We start from the raw sequence: 27,607 nt of genomic DNA, 5'->3' as shown, positions 1-27,607 counted from the left end.
ATGAAAGACAGACTTAGAAAATTACAAACAAACTGGGGATACATGGAGACTAACTAAAAGGGAGGCATTGTTGCAGCAATGGAAAATACACGAGTTGCTTTTGAGTTATCTGGACCTGGGACAGGCAGGGTCTCCAGACTTATGGTGACCCAAATCCCCCTCGCTCAGGCTTATCTTCCTCCCTCCAAAGTCCTGCTCCAACTAGAGGAGTCACCTACTTGTCAGCAGCTCTGATCAAAGCAGAGGAACCTTTATCTGGGAAACCAGGAGATAAATGATGGTACCAAATGTTTGGGATTTTGTCTTTTTTATGTTTTGTTTTCACTCACTCCTCTGTTGCCTCAAATTGCTAGTCATTGTACATTTGCTCAGAAAAGCTTCTTACAACCTTTCTTGACTAGTTCATCTTACCCTGTTACGTATGGTCGTGTCTACACGAGGCCAGAGTTCCCAAACTGTACTGTATTATTTGGCCCCAAATATTTTCGCCCTCCAAGTTATCTGTCTACATGGAGGGTATAACTTGAGGTAAGGCATGGTGACAACCGACCAGGTGTCTCCCACTGACAGCCAGTCATGAGGCTTTGATGAGGCTCCCTTCAATGGGACTGAGCACACCTATTTGAAACAGACATTCTCATGAAATATTTCATAAGGCAGAACCAGTTTCCACATTGAGAAACTAACACCCCACACCCGCATTTATTAGTTCACGCTTTCCCTAAAAGTAATTGTTTTCTTGTCATGTAGACACGACCTACAAACAACATAATTATTTAAAAAGAGTACACCTGAAAACACAAAAATCAATATTAAGGAAATATATAATAAATGCAGTGACCTGTGCTTTTAGCAGGATGCCAAATAAAGTCATAAAAACATTGTGTGAAGCATTCTAATAGTATGTTATTACTCAGATTCCCAATTTACACTGAGCATTTAAACCTAGAAAATGGGAGCAAAAGGACCTGTTTTCACAAAAAGGAGCTTTAAGAGTTTAAGGTCAATGCAGAGCACACAGAGCCCTCTACACCAACGCCACCAAATACAGTCAGTAATGATGGTCAGTGATCATGCTTCTAGGAAATGAAAGAGCAGATTTCTCTTAGAGAGAAATAAACAGGCAACAAAAGTTAATTCTAGGCCTTATACAATTTTTTTTTACTCTTCAATTATTATGCATTCCATGTTTTATTATGACTCAATTTTTACCTGAATTGGGATTAATTTCCTTCTCTTTTGCTGCGACATACACACTAACTTATATAGTCTTCATAAAGACATCTATTTTTTTACTTGAATTTAAACATTTCTTTTGATATAAAGATTAACATTCTAAATGGCAAGATTTTTATTAAATAAAATCATGTGTAGGAGGGCATTTAATCTCTGCTTATTTTATTTTTCTGTTTCTTGCTGGGATGATTATTGCTCATTTGAAGTAATAACTTTAGTACTCCCAAAGCAGTAACTATATGCAAATTTTATAAACAAATTAGGCCTGACATTAATAAAAGTGAGTCTGTGCAGAAAGGGGCAAAATGCTCACTTTTTATAGATTCAATAAAAGTCATACTTTGTAGGTCACTAGAGAACCGTTTTGTGTCCTAGGAGAGGCATTTAGCCTCAATGGCTAGAAGGCAATTGAAGCATCATCCCCTATAATAGAGTGAAATTCTTTCTGACTAACAACATTTAGGTTAGATTTGATAAATCATTCACCTACAGGTTATGGACTCGCAAAAAAGCATTAAACAATATCCACGAACACCTATTGTGATCAAATTCCCCACCATATAACGAGAAATAAAATGCTTATCATCTATTCATTCATGTAGTTCATGCTTCACTACATGTACTTAGAAATGCCAAGAAAGCAAAACTAAAGGCAGGAGGGATATGCTTACAGAGAAATGCCAAACATACCCTGTCTAACCTTCTAGCTTCTATATGTCTAAGCAGCTGTTGTCTCCAGTCTGCAGGCATTTTACCACAGCTCTCCTCTCCCTTCACAGGAGTAGGCCTCGTCTTTATATCACTGTTATCTGATGGCTTGTCACCATAGTTACCCAAGTTATAGTCAGATGGTATTTTCTCCAAAAGAGCTGCCATAGTAGGCCTAGCTGAAACTGGCCTGGTTTGGGAGGCACCGTAACTCTCTGTACTGTAGCTTCTTGCAGACAGTGGCCTCCTCTGGGTAAGGTTTTTAACTGGAAAACTTCCCGCCTGAGCTTTCACTTCTTGATATGAAGGGTGTTCATCTTCATACCTGCCATTCCTTTTCAGGAACTGGGACTCAGTCACTGAAACGCTGCTTTGGCGATCCAGACCTGCCCTATATGGAGGCCGGCCGTACCTATCACTCGGAGGCAGCTCATGAGGTTCACTGACCCTTCTGAACATGGCCATCTCTGTGGAGCTCGCCAGGGAGTCAGCTCGTCTCAAGAAGCCTGCCCTGGCACCTTGGCTTGCAAACTGGGCATTTATCATGGCATCCTCATTCACAGATGGCTGAGAAAATGAAAAGATTTGCTCCATGGGTGGGTATCCCCGGTACGCTCTGGGACTGACCAAATCCTTGGCGAGGTTTTTGCCGGGCTGTTGCATGTACTCAGAATTGTGTTGAAAAGGGGGCTGTATCCTCTTTTCGGCTTTCACTTCCACTGCTCCTTGGGGATTGAAGCTTTGGTCAAACTGATAGACTTTTTTTGTCATGGAAGCTTTTTGTTGTTGAGGCCCTTTACTGCTTCCATAAGTGAGCATCTCGTCATCCAGCATGGGGACCGACTGGCTTCGAGACATGCTGGACATACCGTGCTCTGGTCCCAACATTTTATCTGGCCGTTCATGGCTTCCTAAGTGATCACTTCCAGAAGCGTAGTTTTCTAATGGTATGTTATAAACCTTGTAGGTACCAATGTCAATCTCATCGATACTCTGTGACTTTTTGAATTTATTGGACTTGATATCTTTCATTAGTGGGGAAAGCCTCTCTGTGCTTTTGCTAATGGAAATAACACCTTTAGAAGATTCTGGGCGGCAGTGGATTTGTGAAAAGACATTACTAAGACTCCTATTGGGATTGGAATCGTGATACTCCCATGGCACTCCTGGAGAAAAAGGACTAGGTATCTCAGCAGGTTCTTTTATATGTTCTTTCCTTTCAGGCAATGGGCTGGTGGTGGGGGTTGTCTCTAATTTGGAAGGGAAAGCGGTCCTGTCTTCAAAAGGACTAGGGGTTCTGGTCCAATTCTGCCAAGGATTGGAAGGAGGCACTTCTGTTTCTGGCGTGTGTCTATGTGCAGTCTGCTCAAGTTCCAGGGGAACCCCAACAATCCTATCCTGCCTAATCAAAGGCCTGCGTCCGTGAGAAGATGGGTTTCTAGATTTCGAATTTAAGAGGGCGTTACTGTTGGCATTGTCGCCTGTGGTTTCCTCTGCAACAAACCCCGTGTTATCATAATGTGAGCCATCAGTCCAGTTGTCAGTGAAGGTGTCACTTATTGGCAGCCGGTCAGGACGCTGTGGCAGATTCCCTGGGGGAACAGCCTCCCGCTGGCTGAGTAATGGCTTTGAATCAAGAGGTTGTGGGAAAGATTGTGCAATCCTGTGAAGACAATGAGAAAAAGAAATGTGAAAATGAGGAAGAGCTGGGTCTTTACCACAAAGAGAACAAGCAGCCAAGAATGCCACCATCCTTTGTTTAATGGGTCATTCATGAACACCTCAGTTATGATTAAGATAGCATGATTATTTCATGTCCCCTAAATCTACCTTTTACTCTGCTTTAACTTTTCTTTCTTACTAGTATTCATCACCTTCTAACATATAATTTACTTAGCTATTATATTTATTGTGTATTATCTTGTGTCTGGCACAAAGTAGGTGTTAAAAATATATTTGTTGAATGAATGAATGAATGAAATATATAGGTCTTCAGTAATGGTTCCAAAACCTGTCTGATAATCATTTGACTCCTGGTCCTGATCCCTGGAATTTCTGATTCAGTACATTTCCAAACTATTGGTTTAGAGCACCTATCTTATAAATGCTTTGTGCAACTAAGGAACCCAAACTGCCTTCCAATAAAATTTATTTGAAGGCCAGGTATTGAAGACATTAAATCCATTTTATAAGGAATATACTCATGTATCTTTCTCTAGAATTTAAGTTGTATTATATTATATTACATTATATTATATGATGATTTTTGGTCATTGGAATGTTTATACCAGTAACCACAGTGTGTCTAAAAGATGCTCATTTTTCTAAATTTATTCACAACCATTTGCACACTAATAATATTGAATTATATATTTTCTATCAGTGAAAGACTTTTAAATGCTTTTGCTAATAGAAAAAAAGTATATTTAGAAGGTATCTTCCAGAAGTACCTAAATTAATCTCAGCTTTTATCACCAATAATGAATTATAAATTGTAAGGGTTAAGATTTTTGTCACAAGCATCAATAAGTAGAAATAGTTATTCCTTAATTACCCAAGAATGTATTGCCAACAGTAGTGATATTAGCAGTAAAATATGGGTAAGAGTCACTGACTACGTATATCATATGATAATTTTTTTTTTTGCTATGTGTAGTGTAAAACATAGCAACAAGCTAGAAAACAAGGAGATCACAGCGGGGCAAATACTAACTTACTGAGTCACTTTGTTGTGATCTGTGGCTTTGGTTTTTTTCATCTGTAAAATGGAAGTCATATAGAGCAGTATCCATTTTGAAAAGATCAAATACTTTTCCTTACATCCTAACTTTTCCAGGTAGTGACAAAATGATGGTGATGATGATACCAATGAAAAATTTATTGAATATGTACATTGTATCAGGCATATATGAGTTTTACATGCACCTTACTTTAATCCATACCACCATTTTGAATAGTGAAATGCCCACATGTATATAAGTATTGGGAAAACACAATTTTTTATTAAAATTTTTTTTGTCCTGAGTAAACCTGTTTATCCCTTACCATCACTCCCTTAATCAACAGTTTTGCTTTGTAAAATGGACTCATATGCTCTTGGGAATTCCACGGGACTACATTTGCTTACCTGCCCCTTCTAGAAGTTGTCTGTGCCACTCATGTTCTTAATACAATTCCAAAATTAAGATGATTTCATTTTTAAAAGTTGCTGAAAACAAGCATTTGGGAACAGAAAAGAGGGACTTCTAAACACACCTGTTACCCCACAAAGAGTTATGTACTGCATCTTTAGCTGTTGTCTGCAAGGACCCCATTTTAACCCGGGTGTTGGAGGATCCTGACGAAGCCTGGGAAGGCGAGTAGTCTGAGTAAGTGCCTGAGGAAACACTGTTATTCAGACAGTGAGTTTTGTCAACTTCAGACTCATCAGTTGATTCTGAAATGGAAAGGAGAAAATATTATAATACTCTTAAACATGGACAATTATAAACACAGATAAGTGTGTATGAAAAACAGATAACATGTTGATTAATGTTAGCAATATTATTTATAAAATATTTCTATAGACTATTGTGTATCATAATTTACAACTGGTGATTCGTCATGCACATGCATGTGGGGCATATTTTCCACACCAGGTTCACAGTGTTACCTTTTTTGTCCTTCCCTAGCAGAACAAGTTTGGGTGGGTACAGAGGGGTCTCAGCTAATGAAGGGTGAAGCTCCCCAATCCTCATTTCATTAGCTGGATGAACAAAAGAATCCTGAGAGATATAATAATATAGGACAAGGAAAGTAAACATTTAAACAATGGTTAACCAAGATGACAATATCTTTATCTGGCTCAGAGTTAAATATGGGCCTCTAGACTTTAAATCACTGTGGAGCACTGAGAGAAGTGAATCATATGTATCTCTGAAGTAAGCCCTAATTTTTTTTCTAATTTAAATGAGTCCATTTATTCATCAGACATTTTTCAAATGCTGTTTATATGCCTGACACTGTGCAAAGAACTGTAGAGCTTCCAAAGAAAGACAAAATGTCACCCATGCCCTTAGGGAGTTTACAATCTAGTTGGGGAGATGAGATATAACACATTATAATACACGACTGAATTACAATAAACCATATGTGAGTAACACACGTGTAAGAATTCTAAGGGATGATCTCTCTTAAGAACTCTAAAATGAAAGTGTATCACTATTTTTTTTAATCCTTTGTCATATTAATGCAAAATTGGGCTCTATAAGTCCAGCTTTTACCACCAATCTCCCTGCTGTTTCCCAAGTGATCTCAATTTTAGTTCTACTATAAATTCTTTCTAAGGTTTCTAGTTTTCTTGTGATCAATCTAGCCTGCTAACGCTTCATTCTAATAAATCCATTCATTGAGTGTAATGAACAACACTGGTACAAGAATATAACTATCTTGTTATATTCATGACAAATGAACATGTAAAAACCCATGAATTTTAAACTTCTATAATTCAAGTTATTTTTCACAGGTAACCTGGTAGTGGGAGAGCATTAGGGAAGGTAAAAATACCAAATTCTCACTTCCCTCTACATATAAAAATGGCTCATCTAAAACTATGAGTAAACACTGATGTAAATTTATGCACAGCAATTACCTTTATGTCTTTTTTTTCTCTTAACCTTTAGGTTAATCTGAATTCAAAGAATTTTCAGGGTTTTTTTCATTCATTAGAACTTGTTAGTTTGGAACATTAATGTAACACAATAAGAAATATTTTGTTAAATCAGAGAAAGAATATACTTGAGGACAAAAACATAAAAAATGAAATGGGTCCTACCTTATAACTAATTGGTTGGCAGTGATCAGATAGAAGCTCTTATTGTAAATGTTAAGGCCCCCATAGTGATAGGCTCAGGCCTTTCGTTATTACAGAGAAACATCTATTTCTTTAACTCTTGGCTTACGTTTTACCTTTTGGGATGTTTTTGGTTATGTTTGTTTATGTGGGAATATTTGCTTATGAAAAACCAGGGTATATCTGATACATTTTAGTTTTTGCTTTTACAGAATATTCCAGTGGAAGAAGATTAAAAAATCATCTAGTCCCTTTCATTTCCTAGAGGTGGATTCTGAGACCCAGTGAGGGCCAGGTTCATGTGGATAACTAGACAAAGATCCGACATGGAGGCACGATTCCATTGGTCCAGTGATATTTCCTTATATTATGCTGCCTCCTGGTGAGCTCAGCTGTGAGAGCATTAGAAACTTACATGCAGTATCAGAGTTGAAGAGAGATAGGAAAGAGAGTGGAATTGATGGAAATTCTGGAGATGAAGAGGGAAATCTGTTTTTGTGGGTTTTTAAAATTATTTCAAGGATTTTAGCATAAGAAACAAGATAAAATTTTAGGTTGACAGAATAGAGAATAAAAGCCGTTACAAATCTTTGGAGAAATTTACAAGTAGAAGCAGATGTAAGTTTGATAAATGGTACCATGAAAGGCATAAAAAAAATCAGTTGCAAGGTGGCATATTTCTATTTTATTCCTGCTTTACCATTTATTAATCAGGTTACCTTGGGCAAGTCATGGTACCTCCTTCGATCTTATTCAACTCATTAACAAAATGAAGGTAATAGATAATAAGGAACTAATGCAAATTTCTGTCTAGTACTAATAATATTCTATAAATCTAAATATAACTTATTTGTTGAAATAATATTAAAAATATTCTTATGAAATTTAATATAGAAGTATAGGTATTTTGTTTTAGTCAAAATAACAAACCAAATAGTTATACAACACAGAAATGTAAATATAATTGAGGGTTTTACTATTTTTTTCCCCTATGCCTTAGACAATAAGTACTCAAGTTATCTTGTATGTGTAGATCAAACTTTCATACTTGTATCCCAGGATTGTGAGTGGAACTCAGGACAGTAGCTATGAGCTGCCTCAGGAACAAGTCTCTGGCCCTACTCAAGAATTGCTATTTTGAATCAAAAAGAGCCCTAGCAACTAGGAAGAGTATGATTTCAGCTAATAATGAACTTGCACCTCTTCTTTAGAGTTCTGTGCACCACCACCTACGAGAATAACACTACTGAAGCAAGAATAATGGATTTGCACTGATCCCGTTAGGCTCTCTTATCGTTGTGAGCAAAATGATGATGATGACAATGGTCATGATGTAGATGATGATGGGATCAGTTATCGAGAAACTATTACATGTCCGCTATGGTGCTACTACACTGAACACACTATATTATCCCTGTTAATTATTTAAACAATAATGTTATTATTTATTTTAAAGTTATTTGTTATAATTATCTTTGCTTTACAAATCAGGAAGTGAAGGCTCAGAGAGGTAAAGCCATAAATCCAAGTCACAAACCTAATAAGTGGTAGAGCCAGGCTTTGAACTAGGATCTGTCCTACTAAATTCTTTTATAGAGTCTGGAGGAGTTAAGTTCATGTTGAAAAAGTGGGTAAAACTTTTGGGACAACTTGTAAGGTAGTGGAGGTAAGTGGTGGGGAATCAAACTTAGTGAGGATCCTACTATAAGCAGATTGAACCATATTTTCTTCTGGTGAGGAGACAGAAATAGATGTGAAAGAAAAAGTAAAATACTTTTTTTTCTTCTTTTTTTAACCCAATTGCTCTTTCACCATTCAAACTGAATCTTGGCAGCTGTATCTTGGTGAAAGGGAGCCTAAGGCAGAAGTCAAAGGGGGAAAAAAACCAAAAAAACCCCAAACCAACAACAAAAAAATAGCTTCTGTCTGAGCTTTGAGAGTACAGGTCTAGTATTAATAAAAGCATTTAATGACATATTAAGGGTAATTGACTATTCTCTATTACCAGGAGAAAGATGTTCTTCTATAGAAAAACTTGAGCTGAGTCTCCTAACAGAGGGAAGAGTGCAGAACCTTTATCAGTGTGGACATGGTAAACAGGTATCCAGTGTAAATACAAGGTAGTGACCCACAAAAGGTTTAAAAGAAGATGGAGCAGGATAAGTACATCATCTCTGTGTGAGGCAAGGGGGTAGGGATTATCATTTACTGTGCCAAGGACTGTGCTTGGGGCCATATGTAAATACTTGTTTTTATCTGATTTCATCTCCACAAAAACTGAGTGTTATTATTTTCTGTATTTTCAAAGATTAAAAAAAACAACAACGCTCAGAAAGATTTCAGTGACTTGTCAAAGTCACACAATTGGTAATAAGTTAGATTCAAGATTTGAACTAGTGTCTGCTAGACTTCAAAGATCTTCTCCTTGATACCGAACTGGGCTCTAAGGCACTTGTGGTATGATTGCCAATTCACAGGGATGCATAAGTTATTTTAAATATTTGAAGGAGACAAATCAATACTTGACATCAGTCAGATACTGCATGAACTGCTACCTCCAGGTAGCTCTTAGTTGCAACATTAGATTGTGCATTCCCTTTGATGAAGCTGGGTTTTTCTTTGTGAAGTTGGGTTTTTAGTGGTTGCTGTGATAAAAAACCAAGGGCCACTTGAAAATCAAGGGGAAACAGAAATTAGAGTGGTAGCATCCAGTAGGATTCCAAGGTCTGAGAAGGTAGGTGGTGTCCAACAGGTGCCCACATTCCATTAATATGTAGTTTTGGTTATTTAAGAATTTAAGAATATAAAAATATTTTCTCTTTTACTTTATGCATATTATTTTTCAAATGACCACTAAGTGGGGCATAAATAGTCACTCAGTTGTTTGGACCCAATTACTTAATAAATGAAACTGTTAGGTGTTTCTTTTGGTCTAGGGTGCTTGTACCACAATTATTAAGACACTTAAAGTCATTTGTGTACCAGGAATTCAGGAACCTGTAGCGTTTACTTATTTTGTGTCACAGTTTTATTCACTGTACCATTCTCATTCCTTATTCTTTCTTTCCCTACCACTCTTACTCCACAATATTCTCCATCATAATATTTTACCTTTACTCATATTATTATATCAATGTATTAATATACATAACATAATAGAGTTAACAATTTCATTTTATTGGTCATTTGGTAGATTGTTGTTAAAATAAATTTTATTCAACAATCAGGTGATAAATGTAGATAGGTATGGCAGTCGACACTCACTAATTCAACAAAAACTCGGAGACATTGTCTTTGCTTTCAATGAACTTCTAATTGGATGGAGAGACAGACATCTAACAGAGTTACAATACTACACCATAGAAGTCATTCGCTTATTCAACAGACATTCCTTGTGCCCTTCTCTGCATATAATAAGCACTGTGCTAGACACTGGGAGGACAGTGGTGAACAAGACAAACATGGTCCCTGCCTTCATGAAACTCCCATCAGAAGTTAATAAACAATACAACCATAAATGCTTTTATTATATTTGATGCAAAGAAACAGAGAGATCAGCAGGTCCTACTGATCCGGGTGATCAAGGAAGGCCTTCCAGTTGAGCTAATCTTTAAGCGGAAACTTAAAAGAGGAGGAAGTTCTAGTCATATAAAGAGCTGGTTCTACAGACTGAATGTTTGTGTCCCCTCAACACTGATATGTAAAAACCATCACATTTACATGTGATGGCATTTGGAGGTGGGGGTCTTTGGCTGGTGATTAGGTTGTGAAGGTAGAGCTTTCGTGATGGGGTCAGTGTCTTTATAAAAGTGACCCCAGATTGCTCCCTAGTTCCTTCCACCAGGTGAAGCCACAGAGAGAAGATGGCCATCCATGAGCCAGCCTCTCACTGGACATTGAATCTGCTGATATCTTGACCTTGGACTTTCCAGCCTCAGTACTATGAGAAATAAATCTGTTTCGTTTATAAACCTAGTCTATGGTTTTTTGTTATAGCAGCCTGAATGGACAAAAACTCTGGAAAAAAAGCAAACACAAATCCCACAAGGCATATACAATGGAAAATGGGAAAAGTGGGGAACCTCATATCACCCCATCATCCTTGTTCATATGGCGCTACCAGCTGGATCCTCTGTTTAGCACAACATGTTGAAACTCTTGGTATAGGGTTGGCAAATGGAAATCAGGATACCTCCCATATTTCTAGACTGAGTAGGTAATGGTGGCAGTTGAGTTCAAGATAAGGAATACAGCAGCAGAAGGAAGTTAGGGGAAGAAGCACTAAATTTAATTTTGGATTTGTTAGGCTTGAAGCACTTGTGGGACAATTTAAGATATATTTTCTCTGTGAGGGCTATTACGAAATTCATGGCCAAAGCCATATTTTCCTTGCCTCACCTATCTCATTCCTGTATTAAGCAATTTTAGGATTTCCTTATTTGTAGTAAATGGCTTTCCTTATTTGCAGTTTATGGATTATCATGATCTCACAATTATTTTGATGTTATGCTGTGATTACATGAGGTTTAAATACGGTGTATTGTGTACCTGCTCAATGTTGATTTTCTGGCTTTTTATATTATTGCAGTATCTTAGAAATAAAAGTATTTTACTTTAGTATAACATATCTGTATTATTTCAGGAAGAAAAAAAGTAAATAATGCTGATTTTATCACCAAAAGAAAAAAAAGCAATGAATATGAATTTTTACTTAAATTTTCTTCCCTAGATATCCAGCTGTAAGCCTCTCTTCTGGGGCAGGCTGGTCCTTCCACTGGCAGATGTGCACATCATGCTTAGTTTTGCGCAAGGATTTCCCTTTGCCTGGAATGCCTTCTTCTCTTTTTGACTTTAAAATAATTACCCAATTATTAAAATGCAGTTCCACCTCAAACTGCTTCACATACCTTTTTAACTCATTGGCAATGACTGCTTATCTCTCCAAATTCTTAGTGTATTATATTCTCCATCACACACCGACCATGTGATCATATTGCATTTTCTAATCACTTCATCTTTGTGAAGTTTACCTGACTAGGCTCTAAATTATCTGGGGACTATGCACACATTTTATATTTCTTTTCTCTCTCACAGTGTTTAGCACAGTGCTAAATACATAGTTGGTGTTTAATCAGCACAACAAATGGATGCTCTGAAATGCAGATTTGTAAAAGAGTTTTTCAATCTACATTTTGAGAAGCAAAGGTATAGTAACTTCTAGAGGCATTCATACCAATTATGTTTTTAATGAAGATAAAAAGGTGATAACCAAATTATCTGAAGAGTTGATGAGATAGTGCAGAGGTGGCATAAATGTAGTTGAATTCTTTTCAGACCAAACAAATTAATAACGAATATCCAATTCATCGTAAAATGTAGGAATTAAGATTCATATGCCTAGAATCCAGAAAGTTATATTTCAAAGTTATCTCCCCTTTTTTGTTGTTTATAGTAGTGTTTCCTATAATGGTTATAACACAGCAGAAAAACATAAAAAAAATGGCTCTAAATCTGATCAGGGATTTTACTGAGATTTGCAGGATAAAAAATTTCATTTAGTCTTTTCTAATGACTCATACAATAGAAATATGGAGTAGCCAAAAGGATATCACCAAAATGATATAATGTGCTCACTGGCCAGACCGAGCTAGGTGAGCAAAAATTTCCTTCCATGGGTATTGGAGCTTTTGGAGCTTTATTAATTATTTTTAGGCCATGAGGGTGTCATTTATCTGTGCTTTATTAAATGCAACCCTCACAGTTTGAAAAAGTTAGAGAGACTCATTTATATTTTAGGAAATAAAAAATGCATTTTTTAAAGACGATCTACTCAGTTAAAAACCCCCAAAAAACATATCATTTAGTAATTCCAAAAAATCCAAACCACACTGGCAATTACCAATAACCTTGAAATACCTCCACTGTAATCTCCTTTGGGGCTACAGGCCACTTGTGTTCATATTTTTCTTTCACAGTTTGCTCCGTGTTAGCAGTTGGATTTGAATTCTCAACACGCACTCCATGGCTTGGCTTACCCACCATATTTTGAACAGATTTTACCATATTCTTTAAATCCTCTGGGTAAGGAGTTGGATATCGTTTTAGGTTTATTTCAACCTAGAAGTTTATAAAAAGAAATTTAACATAAAAATACCTTCAGCAAGCATAGTCACAAAACGACTCCATTTTATGTGTAATAGTATAACCAAATGCAGTATAGTGAGTGTTGAGCTGGCTGAGAAACTGTTCTGCAGAGTAGAACACAGAGTGTTCCTCTCCCGTTACGCCTTATGGGACTTTTCCTCATCCCTGCCCACCCTTCTAGATTAAACACAATTTTTTTGGATTATATCCTGTCTTTAGACCTACCCCATAATGATTGAAATGGCCGAGCATCCAGTGCTTGACTGGTAATCTTTGAACACATTAATCATTACTATCAGCTGCTTTTATATTTTAGAGGCTGTTTCCTTCCCTATCTTAGTTATTTTTTAAAGAATTATATTGATATGAAAAACATCTTCAGAATAACAATGGAGGTGCTAGAGGAGACATCTAAAAATTTACAAGTAGAGTGAGTTATCAGGTATAAAAAAATGGAGAAGTGACAGTGTCTGCTACATAAATATGTATCGGTTCTATGCCAATTAGCATGTTATATCGAAAGGTAGGGCATTTAATTCTTGTTACTATTTAAGAAAATATGTTTTGGAGTGGTTTTTATATTTAGTTTTTACCCTAATAAAGTAACATGCTTTGTAGCAACGTCTTACAAGAAAGAGTAATAAAAAATTGAGAATGTTTTCTAAGATAGTCTAGGTAAAGATGTAATATTTATCCAGATCTTTATTTTCATTCTTGAATTCATTTCTGGTGTGTCAACCTGACTTCAGGGAGCATATATATTAATGATTACTTTCTCCATTTAATTGAAGAGAGAAAATAGGAGATATTCCATGTAGAATATCTCACCATCAGGGTACTTATATTTAAATGGAATAGATATAAATTATTCATGCTGATTAAACGGGAGTTGGAGGGAAAACAAGGGGCAGATTTACTTGGCCAGGCTTTTTCCAAAAATCATGATGTTTTGCATCTGAGTAGAACCAACTTTATAAAATGGAATGGTTTATGTGATTGTGGCGAGTATGTGTCTGTGGCAAGTGTGTGTGGGGGTCGGGGAAGAGAAGGTGGAACAGAAGCTGAAAGAGGAAGAAGAGTGGGAATGAGAGAGAAAATAAAGAAATTGAGAAAGGCGTATACATACCCATCCCACACACCCATGTAATTCATGGGATGTAAGAAACTATGATGGCGGTATAGAATTGAGGATTATAAATATGAATTCAAACACTTTTGCCCATCTGCAGTTTTAGCAAATCCACCAACTTTGTTATTCTAGTATTTTGCCTTTCTTGTGGCTCGTTTTCCTTATCAAATACTGGGATTGGACTTCCCTAGATGATTTCTAACATGCCTTTCAGTACTAAAACTATAAAATTATTTTTTCAATGAACTTTTGGAAAGCTGATGAAAAACCAGACAATTTTGCTAATGTTAAGTATTGTTTAAATGTAATTGAATCCTTTATTCTCCCAAATAAATAAGGATGAAATTAATAATATGTAGAAATAAAGCTACAAAAATATAACCCAAGAAAAAGTTAGACTTTACAGAAAAAAAAGTGTAAGTTGTTAGAGTATAATATAAATATATTTTAGGGTACTTAACTTATAATGGATTCATCAATAAACATAAAAAGAATGATATCCATACTAGACAAAGTCAACTGGGATGCATGCATTTTTGGATCTTTTATTTAAATTGTAATAAAAGTGTTAATCACAAATTAAATCTAAATTTTAAATTATATTTTTGAGCTTGTCTAAAAGTACTTGATATCAAAGGGCTAAAACCGAATGCTACATTAAAAAATGTAAATTATAGAATGGTATGACTATTATGCCAATTAAAAGCATCTTTTAATTTTTTATAACCAGTGGTGTATGAATGAAAAAATCATTTTCAAGTAGGGCATTAAATTAAAGTTCTATGTACCTTAAAATATCCTCTATGCTAAAATTACACTTCTAAATTGAGTCAAAGGCAAAAAAAAAATGTGGAGTGTTCTTCTTTAATTCAATTAAATACTTCATTGAATAATGTAACCTATTTAATGTAGATGGTATGTCCCAATGGACACAATTAGACAGCTATTTACTAATGGTCATGGTACCAATATTCTCTGGTTATTTTATAAGCAAGTTAATGTGATATTTTGGTCACATTACCAGAATATGTTTGGGTATTTTATCTCTGCAAAAAATTTTAAATCTAGAAACAGAAGCGTATTTTCCATAAAGCTAATGAAGTTTAAGCTTTAGGGCCTGTCACATGGGTTCTTTCCCTCTCTTTCCTTGAGCGGGCCCCTAGTTAGGTATTCATGTGGTGATTTTATATTCTTTTCCTTAAAGTGGCCCTTCCCCAAATGGTGGGTGCTTCAAATTTCATAAAACTTAGATTTGCTCCACCTAGACAATAAACTCCTTGTTTCCCATTTATGAGTCTACCAGCAGAATTAACTGGACTTTGAGACTAAGTTTAAGCTACAGATTTACCCTAACTAGCTATCAGTTCCTACTCTATGAAAAGGGGAATGATAATATCTCTCTCACATACTTGGGTTAGAGTTAAAATGAGATAATAAATGCGATAATCCTATGAAAATGTATAGGTTCTGTACAGAGATTAAATACTACATCTAATATCATATTCTACTTATGTATTTTTAAAATATGGGTTTCTTTGGCAATCTAGAATCTACTATATATATATATATATATATTTAACCACAATACCTATAACTTTCTGAATTTTTTTTCAGAGTATATGCAGCAAAGATTATCATTTACTCAGTATTTGCCATGTGCCAGGTACCATGTAAAATGTTTTATAAGGATATTTAATTTGTTATTAGTTATTTATATAAAAATAATACTTATTTACCATATGTTTAAATATAAGTAACAAATGATTAACTATATTAATTCATAATTTATATTCAATTATAATTAAATCTCATTTAAATTTCACAACCCATTATAGTATCTGTTTCCATTTTATGGGAAAAAAGAAAAACAAAAACTCGGGGCTCAGACAGTGTAAGCTACTTGCCCAAGGTCTTACAGCTAGTAGGCAGCAACGTCCAAATTCAAACTCAGGTCGCTGACGCAAATTTCATGCTACACAAGTGTTACTTGGCTCAGAGCTATTCTTGGCATAAATGCAGCATATATGTGTACAATCTTATGGAAGAAATACTGTAAGTTTAGAATGTGAATTTTATTCAGTTAAATAACAAAATAATTTCCATTTTTTGAAACATAAAGCTATCACAATATTTTATAATTTCTTTTTAAATGAAACTGTATTTTATAATTTTGTATGTTTATAAGCTCTTCTAAAGAATATTTTGTACCTTTTCAGATTACTTTCCCTTCCTAATTTTCAACTCACATGTGCAGTACTTCAGAAATGAATAAACATGATCATAAACACAATTATATTAAAAGCTCAGTAATGCCCAAATACAAAAGCAGTTTCCTTATATTTCTAAATGTATAGGCTCTAAATATTCCCTTATTACTAACATGGGATGAAAATAGATGTATATTCATTGATTATAACATAGGTGGGGGAAAATCTGTCAATTACGTTTTTACCAAAATGTTTTGTATATCACTCACCATAAAGTATTTGTTCATTTTACATATACATTTTAATAAAATGAGAGATTTTTACTGAAATGCTATTTTATTTTAATTTTGGAAAATAGAAATGCTTCACAACAGTCTATATATGTCAGATCTAAATAAAGTGCAGTAAATGCAAATAGCAGCTGCAAGATGTTGGAGACTCCCAAAAATTTAGCAATGAAGAAAGAATTAATGTTAACAGCTAAGGCATTTAGAAGTGATATCTTCAATTCACACAAAACTCTGATTTTCTTATATAATGATTAAATTCTCATTTGATTTGGTTGTAAATTCCAGTAAGAGAAATAATAGTTAATGCTTTGATTATTGATTATTAAATATCTTATTGTAGGGATTAATTGGAACATTTTAATTACAAAGGAAACCTAAAGCAGTTTTAGTGAGGAAAATGCATTCTCAGCTTGCCTTATATTGTAGAAAGAATATAAGGCAGAATAATAACCTAGCCCATTACATGTGAATGGTAAAGTTTACCAAAATAGCAGTGTTCTTTCACATCCCATTAAGACTTTTTTTTTTTCATTAAATTCTTAAACACCTGACTCATGGAGATAAGGAAGCCCTATTTGCCACAATTCCCAAACCAATCTTCTCTTACAGGAATTCTCATCATTTGTGCCTTTAAATTAAAGGGAAATTGATGCTTTNCTAAATGCAGACAGCATGGCCCCACTTGATTACCTCGCCTCTTGGCCTGTGTCTCTATAGCTGAGGCTACCACTAGGGTGCATTTCAGCCTGCAGATGTGTTTTGTTTGTTTTACATCATATTTTAAAAAGTGATAAACTCTACATAATGACCCAGACCTTTGGTACCGCTTAAAAAAGAGGAAGCTCTGCCAATACTGGGCCTGTATTCTTTCATGACAAGCAATGGGAATAGAGTAATGGTGGCTGCCTCTGAATGGGCACAGTTCACAATCCGCACCACGCCATACTTGGCCCGCTTCACCCCAGATCTGCAGGAAGGAATTGTATGAATGCACATTCAAGTTATCACCAGGGAACAAGACATTTCAATGGCTGGTTTGAGACAGCTGGGAAAGAAAGAGGGCCTGGCACAGAGTAAGCATTAGCTGTATTTAAGTTGTCATTGATTCTGTTGTTAATATTATTACACTGTCATTACCATTAATATTATTGTTATTACTGCAATAGGAAGGAACCCCAAGGGTGAGGATGTCGCCCTTGTACAGGGAAGAATGAATTGGAGTTAGCTGGACTAGGTGGCAGACTTGGCTTCCTTTTTGACATCTTGGAACTAGCTGGCTTGAATGCCATTTACCTCCCAATCATAGAGTTAACAAAGTGAACACAGACATTAAGCATATGGGTTTTAAGTCTGTCAGAATGGATTTATGTTCAGGCTTTGTCACTTATGAGATGTATTATCTTGGGTAGCAAAAATTAAAACAGACCACAGCTCAAAACTCAAAGCTGATATCATTTACCTGCCAGGCAAGGGAACACACTGGGGAAGAAACATGACGAGCAGTGCTCTGAGAGAGTGCTAACAATAAGCTACGCTCATTAAGGATTAAAAATTTGCATTTTGTGCAAATTAAAACCACAATGAGATACCACCTCACCCCGGTCAGAATGGCTATCATCAATAAATCAACAAACAACAAATGCTGATGAGGCTGTGGGGAAAAGGGAACCCTGGTGCACTGCTGGTGGGACTGCAGACTGGTGCAGCCATTATGGAAATCAGTATGGAGGTACCTCAAAAATCTGAAAATGGAACTACCTTACGACCCAGCAATACCACTCTTAGGTATTTATNTATTAGTAGTCCTTTTAGCTGTGGATCATTTTAAATATCTGATAAGGATATTTTTCTATACCACCACACAGATTATTAATGTATAAAAGTTGAGCAGACCAAGAATTTATAAGAGGCTTCTACAGCGCATCTTGAAAACCCTCTGTCCAGGTTGACAATAACGGAGCTCAGTTTCATTGAGAGGCTGTAATTGACTCTCCGAGGCATCCATCTTCCTGTGTTATCTTCATGGCCATATTTCTAATCTTAGTCACAAGGATATAATTAGAAAATGTTGAAAAATGTCTTGCTGAAAGCAAGGCAAAACATTTGATGCATCTTCCTCATCTTCCTGTCTGGTAACCCAGTCAAAACAGGAGATGAGGTTGGTTGGTTTGACATGACTCCTCGTGTTACACCAAGCCATGAAGTTTCCTTGTCAGCATGATTTTAAAAATAAGATGCCAAATCTATTAATAAAACGTTTTATTCTCTTACATGGGAACATGACTGAGCTACCAAGCAAAAGGTTTTTGAAATTCACATTGTTTTTTTTTCTTAAACTAACAAAGAAATAAGAACTCCCACACTTAGTGAAGCTTTCAGACTCTAAACATTCTTCATGATTCCATAGAAGCTAAACTTGACAGTTTTGTTGCAAAGTCTCTCTGTTTCTCATATTATCGCTAGTCTGACTGACACTTGCTGAAAACAGAGAGTTCAAGCATTCAATTTCATAATTACTTTATCTTCTTAGCAGTTATCTTGGGTCAATATTTATTTTTATCCTTTCTTATTTGAGGAAACAATTGTGGTGGAAACAAAGAAGAATTGCAGTTTCACTTTTTCTTTTTACCCATTCACCAGTATAACACGTTTGTCACAAGAAGAGGACCCATCCTTTCTTTGTTCATTCTTCTCTGAACATGATTAAATAGCCATTTGTTGTCCTTACCATAATGTACAAACTTTCTGATTTTTTATTATGAGCTTTTTGGAAATATTTCTGTCAGCACTCTGGTTTTGTTGATGATATACACATTTCCCACTTAATTTACAGAGACATAAAAGTATACATAAATATGTACATATACATGTACATATATACATATCTATGCACATATTTTTATTAATACATTTCATAGGTTTTTATTTAAATTATTTTCCATGTCTTTGTAATAGTATGCTTTCTGCATATGGGAGGGTTTTGGTATATAAATTTGGGTGTATACATTTTATATAATTTTAATNTAAAAATACTTAGTTTAGGCTAAATTCTTTCTCCCAAGACAAACTTGATCATATATTTCCTTGCTTGTTGCAAGGGATTTTGAAAACTTATGTATTACACTTCTGCCTGCAAAACCAGAGGGTGAGTTTCTTAAAGTTCAGGAAAACTTTTCTAATACCAAGTTTTCTTTTCAAAGGAAACTAAACTAAAACAAAACAAGGCTACTTCCTTAACATTACACCTACCTAACTAGATCTACCTCACTCCCTGGAAAAATTAGGGATTTAATCTGTGAAACTGAATCTCAGGAATAACCAGAGAATATAAGGCATTTTTATTTTTCCCTACATCCTTTTGAAATGAAATATTTTGAGAATCTAGGGATATTAAAATGTAAATATAAGTAAAGTCAGATGAATAAAAGATAATGCTTACTTAAGACTTTTCTTATACCATATGTAAACACAGTTGCTTTTCTTTCATAAATCCAAAAGATCAATTTTATTGAAGTCTGAAAAATACATATGAAAACATTTTCCTTCTCCTACTTCTGTAACTCAAAATTTGAAGGAAAATATCCTAAACTACCCCAGAATAATTCATTTACATTTGTAAATCAAAGACTAAAGACAATTATTACAATTATCCCTGAAAATAAGAAATATATAAGCAAATTGTTTCTTTTAAAAGTTGGTCTCATTCAACTAGATTGAGTGAATTTAATTCATGGGTGGATTAAAGTGGGATTACTCTTCCAAGAGAAGAATTACTATGACTGTAAGACTAGAAATGTACATGACAGTCTGTTCTGCCTTGGGCTAAAGAGCTTATACTGAGTTCCAAATGATAAAGAACAAACCTCTTTTAAACATTTTATGAATAATGTTATCTTAAGATACAAGGTTTAATTATTGAAAAAAGGTTTAGATTGTTCGAAAAGTATTCCTCTCATAGCTGCTCACATTGTTTAAGGAAACTCAACTTTGAAAAAGAAAGAATGGTCATTAATTGCAAGTCATCTTTTTATGGTTGACTCTTAACATGAAGTAATTTGGGGCCTGGGATCACTGGGCTCCATGTTTAAATTATGTTCATGAAATTAGTGAACACAGGAAATAACTAGCTCATCAAACGTTCCATAAGGTTTGACTGTTCTTAGTTCATTTCAGTGAGCTGGGTGTCCCATTTGGTTAACTAGTCCTGTGTCTTGCAACCCACTGAAAGAAGGAGTTGATCCTAAAAGTCAACATACTTTTCATGTAAGAGGTAAAGAAGAAGAGTTAAAATTTTAAAATCTTACTTAAAATATTATAGTGTGGAAGATAAGATTCATACTTACAGTTAACCTCCAAATGCTTTATGTGTATCATGTACTTATCTTTATAGCCTTGCCCATGTGCCAGTATTCCTGGCTAGAGATCAGAACACAATTAATCTTTTTTGCCTATAATCATGTAAGTATAGGAGAAATTTCTACTGACAATTTACCTTCATCGCCACGTGGTTGCTGGGGAAACATGTAGTTAGTCAATACCCTTTGCTTTGTTTCTGGATGGGCTTCAGTTTGTAAAGGGATAAGGGCTTTGGACTGCAAGCAAAGAACATACCAATTAGATCAATAAGCTAGCAAATATAAACAATGCTTTTTTACATAAGATAATGGTCAATAGTCTGGATTCAATCAAGCTGAATAAAAAATTAAAAGAAAAGCAAGAAAAAAAGGTATTGAAATAAGAACATAGAACATAAAATACTATTGCTGGGTAATATTTTCAAATTCTAAGGTCTTCATAATGAGATTTTCTTTTTCTCTAGTACACTCTTTTACAACATTTTTCATCCTCGCTGAGCAATGTCACTTTTAATCCTGAAGAGACCAAAATGTGTTAAATTGTTTCAACTAAGTAAGCTTTTGGTATGATTCTATATGCCCATTCATTTTCATGAGCTGTTGCCCTCAAAAGACAAATGCAATTTACTATCAAATTTATGGTATGCACAATCCTCTATGAATTTAATTAGGTTAAAGCATATGCATTTATTTTTAAGAGCTATTTTGGTAACCAAAGACAGGGTCCACATACAGATAAGCAACTATACTTGTATCTGATACATCACAATATATTTACTTACGGATGGTAATATTTCATTCTCTACTAATTAATTTGATTTCAGAAATACTATTTCTGAAGGGATTTTTAGAACTCTGATATTATATACTATATGTGGAAATATATTGGAAATTATCATTTTCTCTAATGTTTTAAAAATTAGCTTATTTCATGACATTTATTAATAGGAGTGAAGCACAAAGGGAATTTGGGATACCAACTTGTCTCATGAAACTGAGTCAGAAACACATTAAATTACTGTTCTAAATAAAAGTTAAATGATGTAGTCACTGCTATATTCATTCTCCCACAAGAATAATAAATCATGATATTAGGGATTTTTTTTTCACAAGGCAAAACTGAAGAGATTGTTCCATTAGCATAATTCACAGTGATTCCATAAATGCTTCATTTATAATGATATACTGATGACTTGAAAAATCTATAGTTTATCGATAAGATTTGAATTTGAATGACAATCTAATTTTTTACTAGTAGATGGAAGCAAGTGCTGTAGTAACCACAGGAACACAAACATTATTCTTACACTTACAATTTACACTTTATAGTTTATTTTAATTTTTCACAGATGTAACTCAATACCTAGAAGTCGGAACCATTTACTAGTAATGCTGCATTTGCTCTTAGAAAACCATGAGGACAAACTGAATTCAACATGCTTTGTTTTCATTTGGCTATTTATATTTGGGGATAGGTGTTTCAAAATTTTAGGATTACAAGAAAAGAGTAAGAGAAGACTATAAACTATGTCAAAATTGTCTATCACCAGTTTTTCTGGTGGCAAATGAGATGTCTTCAACTGTTTCTTGTTATATTTCAGTTAATAAAATTATTCATTAACACTCAATTACTGTATTTATTCAATTGTAACCCATTTTCATGAGGAAAGGAATAATATCAAAACAATTTCACAGGAAATACTAATAATAGTTGCAAAGATAATCTGCAAATTTCTTGAACAGTTTCAGAATGAAGTTGATTATGATTGAAAGTATGAGAATAAAAGGGAACACGGAGGATAATAATTCTTGTGGGGATTGTGGTAAAGATTTCTTATTTTTTACCTTCAGAGGTATAATTAAAGTACATCCTCTAANTCTGAATTCAAATCTCATTTATTTTCAGAATCAAGTTTAGTTATTTAATCTCCCTCAGAATTGATATTTTTTTAAATAAAATGCGTGTATGTATGGGGACAATTTAGATTTTATCAATAACGTCATCAACATTCTGCTTGACTATTGGCATTCCCACACTTTCAATTAAATAAATAATCTTTAAAAAGAAAATAAAAATAAATAAAAATGAATCACCCAACTTAAAAACCATGCCCGATATCCCACCATTAGGCACCTCATATTGATGTCCCCTCCCCTCTGTCTCGATTCTCTCCCCACCCCATTGCCAATGTCAATAAACGAAACCTTAAATTGGGATCAAACACTGGCAATTGTGGGTTTCTATAGGACCAACATTTCTTACCCCAAATCATGCAGAACATACCCCATAAACCACTGTTCCAAGGTTGCCTCTACATGGGGGATTCTCCTACCCCAAACACCTAGGCCTACCTGTCTGCCACTTAGAGAGGGAAGAGTGGTGGATTGTGCTGCAACTGGCAATGGAGTACACATGCTCCTCTCCTGCTGGAGGCCACTTATACAACCCCATGCCAGCTGTGGGTCATTCTGGGGGACAGGCATATCTTGGATCTGCTGATCACACCTGGCCCATGGTGTGCAGCAATCGCCAGACAGTCTGGCAGGTTGGAGAGTAATCCCACGCTGGCCCCTTTCCCAGGGGGCTTGGCAGGAGTGATCCTGTGGGAGAAGGAATCTCCATTTTCTGGGAGAAAGAGGAGCACTGTAGCAATACTTTCACTTTATCATTTTTCTACTCTTGATTTTTTTTTTTCACTCTAGGTAATGCATTTAAAACAATCATCAGAACATTAGTTTTAACTCTATGTAATAAAACATTACCAATATCATAAGAAGCTAACATGTCACAATGTCTTCACACAATGCACTATTCATACTATACTGTACACATAGGGCATTATACTCTAGTCCATTTGGAAGTTGATGGTGTAGGTGACTGGTTCTTTTTTAAATTTTATGTAAATTAAAGGTAAAATGGTGCTAAATTTAACGTACATGTAAATGAACCAGAAAAGTGTGATTAATTTAGTTTAAGATGTCAGTATGTTCCACTCATCATATTTCCATGATGATTTATTTAGAAGTTTGTGTTCTAATTTGTCCAATAGCCAAGGACATTGGAAATATTCAAATTGTCAAAGCCAAGTAGTTTGAGATTTAGGAAACATGGTTTTACAACTATAAATAAACTAAATATAAACAAACATAGAGAAAAATGCCCTTAATACTGAACCTACTCTGATTATAAACAAACTTGATCACATAACACACAAACAGGGCTTCTAAATAATTGTTTGCATTTACTATATTTTATGTTTTCAGTGGTACATATACCAGAGTATATTAAATACACTCTTTGCCTCTTGGGTCCTTTAAATATAGATTTTTAGAATGAAGTATGTAGTTTTTGACATTCAATATTTTCATTGACATTCAAATTTTGACAATGAAATAAAAGAATGAATCCGAGGTCCAGTATAATATGCTTTAACCACTTGTTCTGGATTTACCTATAAAGTCCTCAAAAAAGAACTGAAATGTTCTAAAGTTCTTTATTTTTAGTTTAGCATTATTTTTTCTAGGAATTCACAACAAAATAAAATGTCTCTTTGGTTATTAGATAGCATTAACCGACCATCCAGAAACATTATTTTTTTAATTCAAATCTTTAACAGAATTTTCACTTTGATTTGGGAATCCATTTTTGGTTCTCCACAATGATATAGACAGGTCTTGTCAATTACCTTACTGTATAATTCTAGTAAGGTTCTAGAGTGTCTTGGTTTAAGACAAATATTTAGAAAATGTGGGAATGAGAGAACAGAAAAGAACACATCACACAATCTAGACCTACATATATATATATATATAAATATATATAAAACTACTTAGATAATTAGTCAGGAAGAGTGAGAGCTGTTAGTACCCATGATGGAAAAGTACACAAATAATACCATAAAAATTAATGAGAGCTTCAAGATGTTGCTCTAATGGTAACATGAAGATCTGATATTGATAAAATCTATATCAATTCTGATATTTTCAAATTGAAATAATGAAAAAATATAGATTTTAAAATCCAACCTTGTTACTTGACTTACATTAATTCCAATAAATTTTTAGAAGTATGCTTTGAGCTTAAAAAATTGAAGTTACTTTCCCCCTGGAACATCACCTGCTGTTAGGCAGTCACATCCTTTAAAACTTGTTCTTACACACATTTAAGAAAACTCATAAATTCTTCTCAAATATCCCAGGAACATAGACTCTTTAGAGATTTTTAATGCCAATATAATATATTAACCTGTTGGCTCTTCTATAAATGTGTATTTTGGCTTCATACAGTCTGCATGACGCCTTGCTCAGTGGTTAAAAGGAAACCATTTCAGTATTTCAAAGATGTAATAAGATACTTAGGGAAAGCCAATTACCCAGATTTCTTTGTTTGTTTGTTTGGCTTTCTCTCACCTTGAATCTCTATCATGTTATTCAGTAAGATGAGGCGGACTATCGAATGTGCTCAGTCAGAACGGCGACATTAGTCTTATTCTAAGCACATCAATGCCTCCAAAATTACCCTCTTGCTATAATGAAAAGTGCCACCATGAGACTTGATGTATCTGACCTTCTAGCAGAGGTCACTCAGTTTGTCCCAAAGTCTATCTGAATAACACTGAACAAGCAAAACTAATGAGAAAAAAGAAGAAATAAAAATTAAAAGGTTCACCTTAACTTTCCCAGCATTATCATCATCTTCCTTTTTTTCTTCAAATTCAAAGGCAACAGTCATACGTTGTTGTCTCTGCTCTTCCCACAGGGTAGGGTTAAAGCTGTCACTGTCTGACTGGAAATCTACAGTTAGATTCCAAAGTATTATTGCCTTTTTTAAACATAAAAGTGTTATTATAGAGCTTAGTATACTATGCAAAAAATGGTGATAGGTACTGCAAACAAATACAAAAATTGAAAAGAGGGAAAAATAAAGAGAAATAAAAGTAGGAAATAGAGAAAGGAAGAAAGAAAGAAGGAAAGAGGGAATAAAATTCCCTTGATATTTGTTACATGGTCTTTTAACATCATAAATTCAGCTTTCCTAAGTATACATTAATTACATACTGGGATTGGGAAGCTTTCCAGCATAGAGGATGAGCTCTTCATAGGATAGTAATAATAGAGAGAGCTGAACTAAGCATTTTAAAACATAATCCCTTTTAGTCTTCGCAACAGCACAATGGTAATACTAATATCACCCTCAATTTACTAATGANATATATATATAAAAATTTGCATTTTGGAGAGGGTAGAAGGAGCTCACAAGTCTGTGTACAGTGAGGTAAATTAAGTCCCTTTATGCATGGGTCTGGAAAGGAATGAATTCAGGCAGGTCCAGCCTGACCCTGACCAAAGTAACTCATTTCAGCTGGTTAGAACTAGAAGCAGTGAAACACACAATTCAGCTTTGAATAATATCTCTTCGGCAAGTGCAGCTTAAGTGGACAATTTTCCTTTTACATGGGCAAGTCACGTAACTTTCCTCTAAGCCTTAGTTTCTTTATTTGCATTGAAAATACTAATAATCCCTGTCTCATGTAGTTGCTCTGAGGATTTCATGAAATAGTGTAAGTAAAGAATTTAGGACAGTGCTCGCCATAAAATATATGCTCAGGAAATATTTTCCCTTTGTATTACTGAACCCTGATACATTTGTTTCTAAATCCTTTTTAGGCCCCACATGCAGAGGTCGTCATGCCGCTGGGTGCCAGGTGTGCATGGCTATGTGACGTGTGTGTGTGTGTGTGTGTGTGTGTGTGTGTGTGTGTGTGTGTGTGTGTTGGTGGGGGCAGGACTCAATGTATTTGGGAAACCCAGTAACAGTTTATTAGTTTTTTAAAAGCAAACAGTGTAGCACAGTTTCTTCTACACATAATGCACTTAAATTGATTAAAAGAGTTTTCAAGCAATGGTTCAGGGTTTTATATACATACTCAGCAATTGATTCTTAAAACTAGCACAGATTTTTTTTAAATAAAAATTTCAGATGTATGTTCAGAGGGAGGAGTCAAAGAATTAAACAATTAAAAATATAATTAAGGTTTATTATTTTTTACTTATTTTAAAAAAACATGTTTTGAGGTTAGTTTTTCTTTTCTTTCTTAATCATTTATTTTTTTGTTTTCATTTAAAGTTGACATTCAATATTGTTTTATATTAGCTTCAGGTGTACAGCATAGTGGTTAGACATTTATATAATTTATGCAGTGATCCCACTAATTAGTCTAGTACCCACCTGGCACTATCCATAGTTGTTGCAACATTACTGACTATATTATATATGCTATATTTTACATCCCTGTGACTATTGTATAACTACCAATTTGTATTTCTTAATCCCTTTATGTTTTTCACCCAGCTCCCCTACTCCTCTCCCCTCTGGCAACCATCAGTTTGTTCTCTGTATCTACGAATCTGTTTCTGTTTTCTTTGTTCATTTATTTTGTTTTTCAGATTACACATATAAGTGAGATCATATGGTATTTATCTTTCTTAATCTGACTTATCTCACGTAGTATAATACCCTCTAGGTCCGTCCATGTTGTCACAAATGGTAAGGCTTTATTTGTTTTTATTCCTTTGTATAAATGTACAACATCTTCTTTATCCAATTGTCTATTGATGGGCACTTGGAATGCTTCCACATCTTGGCTCTTGTAAATAGTGCTGTAGTGAACATAGGGGTGCATGTATCTTTCCAAATTAGTGTTTTG

The 27,607-nt window shown here is 34.7% G+C and overlaps 1 protein-coding gene across 1 annotated transcript in view; it reads right to left on the bottom strand.

Annotated features, from left to right (window-relative positions):
• LRRC7 (leucine rich repeat containing 7) overlaps positions 1-27,607 on the bottom strand; it is a gene marked incomplete at its 5' end in the record, with an annotated part of 273,040 nt that overhangs the window by 68,566 nt on the left and 176,867 nt on the right. The window contains 6 exons of the mRNA XM_019628072.1: positions 1,927-3,607; positions 5,200-5,380; positions 5,597-5,708; positions 12,692-12,892; positions 23,253-23,501; positions 25,570-25,786. Of these exons, the coding sequence (XP_019483617.1) occupies positions 1,927-3,607; positions 5,200-5,380; positions 5,597-5,708; positions 12,692-12,892; positions 23,253-23,501; positions 25,570-25,786 (2,641 nt within the window). The remainder of the gene's footprint in view (positions 1-1,926; positions 3,608-5,199; positions 5,381-5,596; positions 5,709-12,691; positions 12,893-23,252; positions 23,502-25,569; positions 25,787-27,607) is intronic.

Source organism: Hipposideros armiger, unplaced genomic scaffold (genome assembly GCF_001890085.2).
Source record: "Hipposideros armiger isolate ML-2016 unplaced genomic scaffold, ASM189008v1 scaffold_746, whole genome shotgun sequence".
Lineage (NCBI taxonomy): Eukaryota > Metazoa > Chordata > Mammalia > Chiroptera > Hipposideridae > Hipposideros > Hipposideros armiger.
This window is presented reverse-complemented; position numbering and strand designations above follow the sequence as displayed.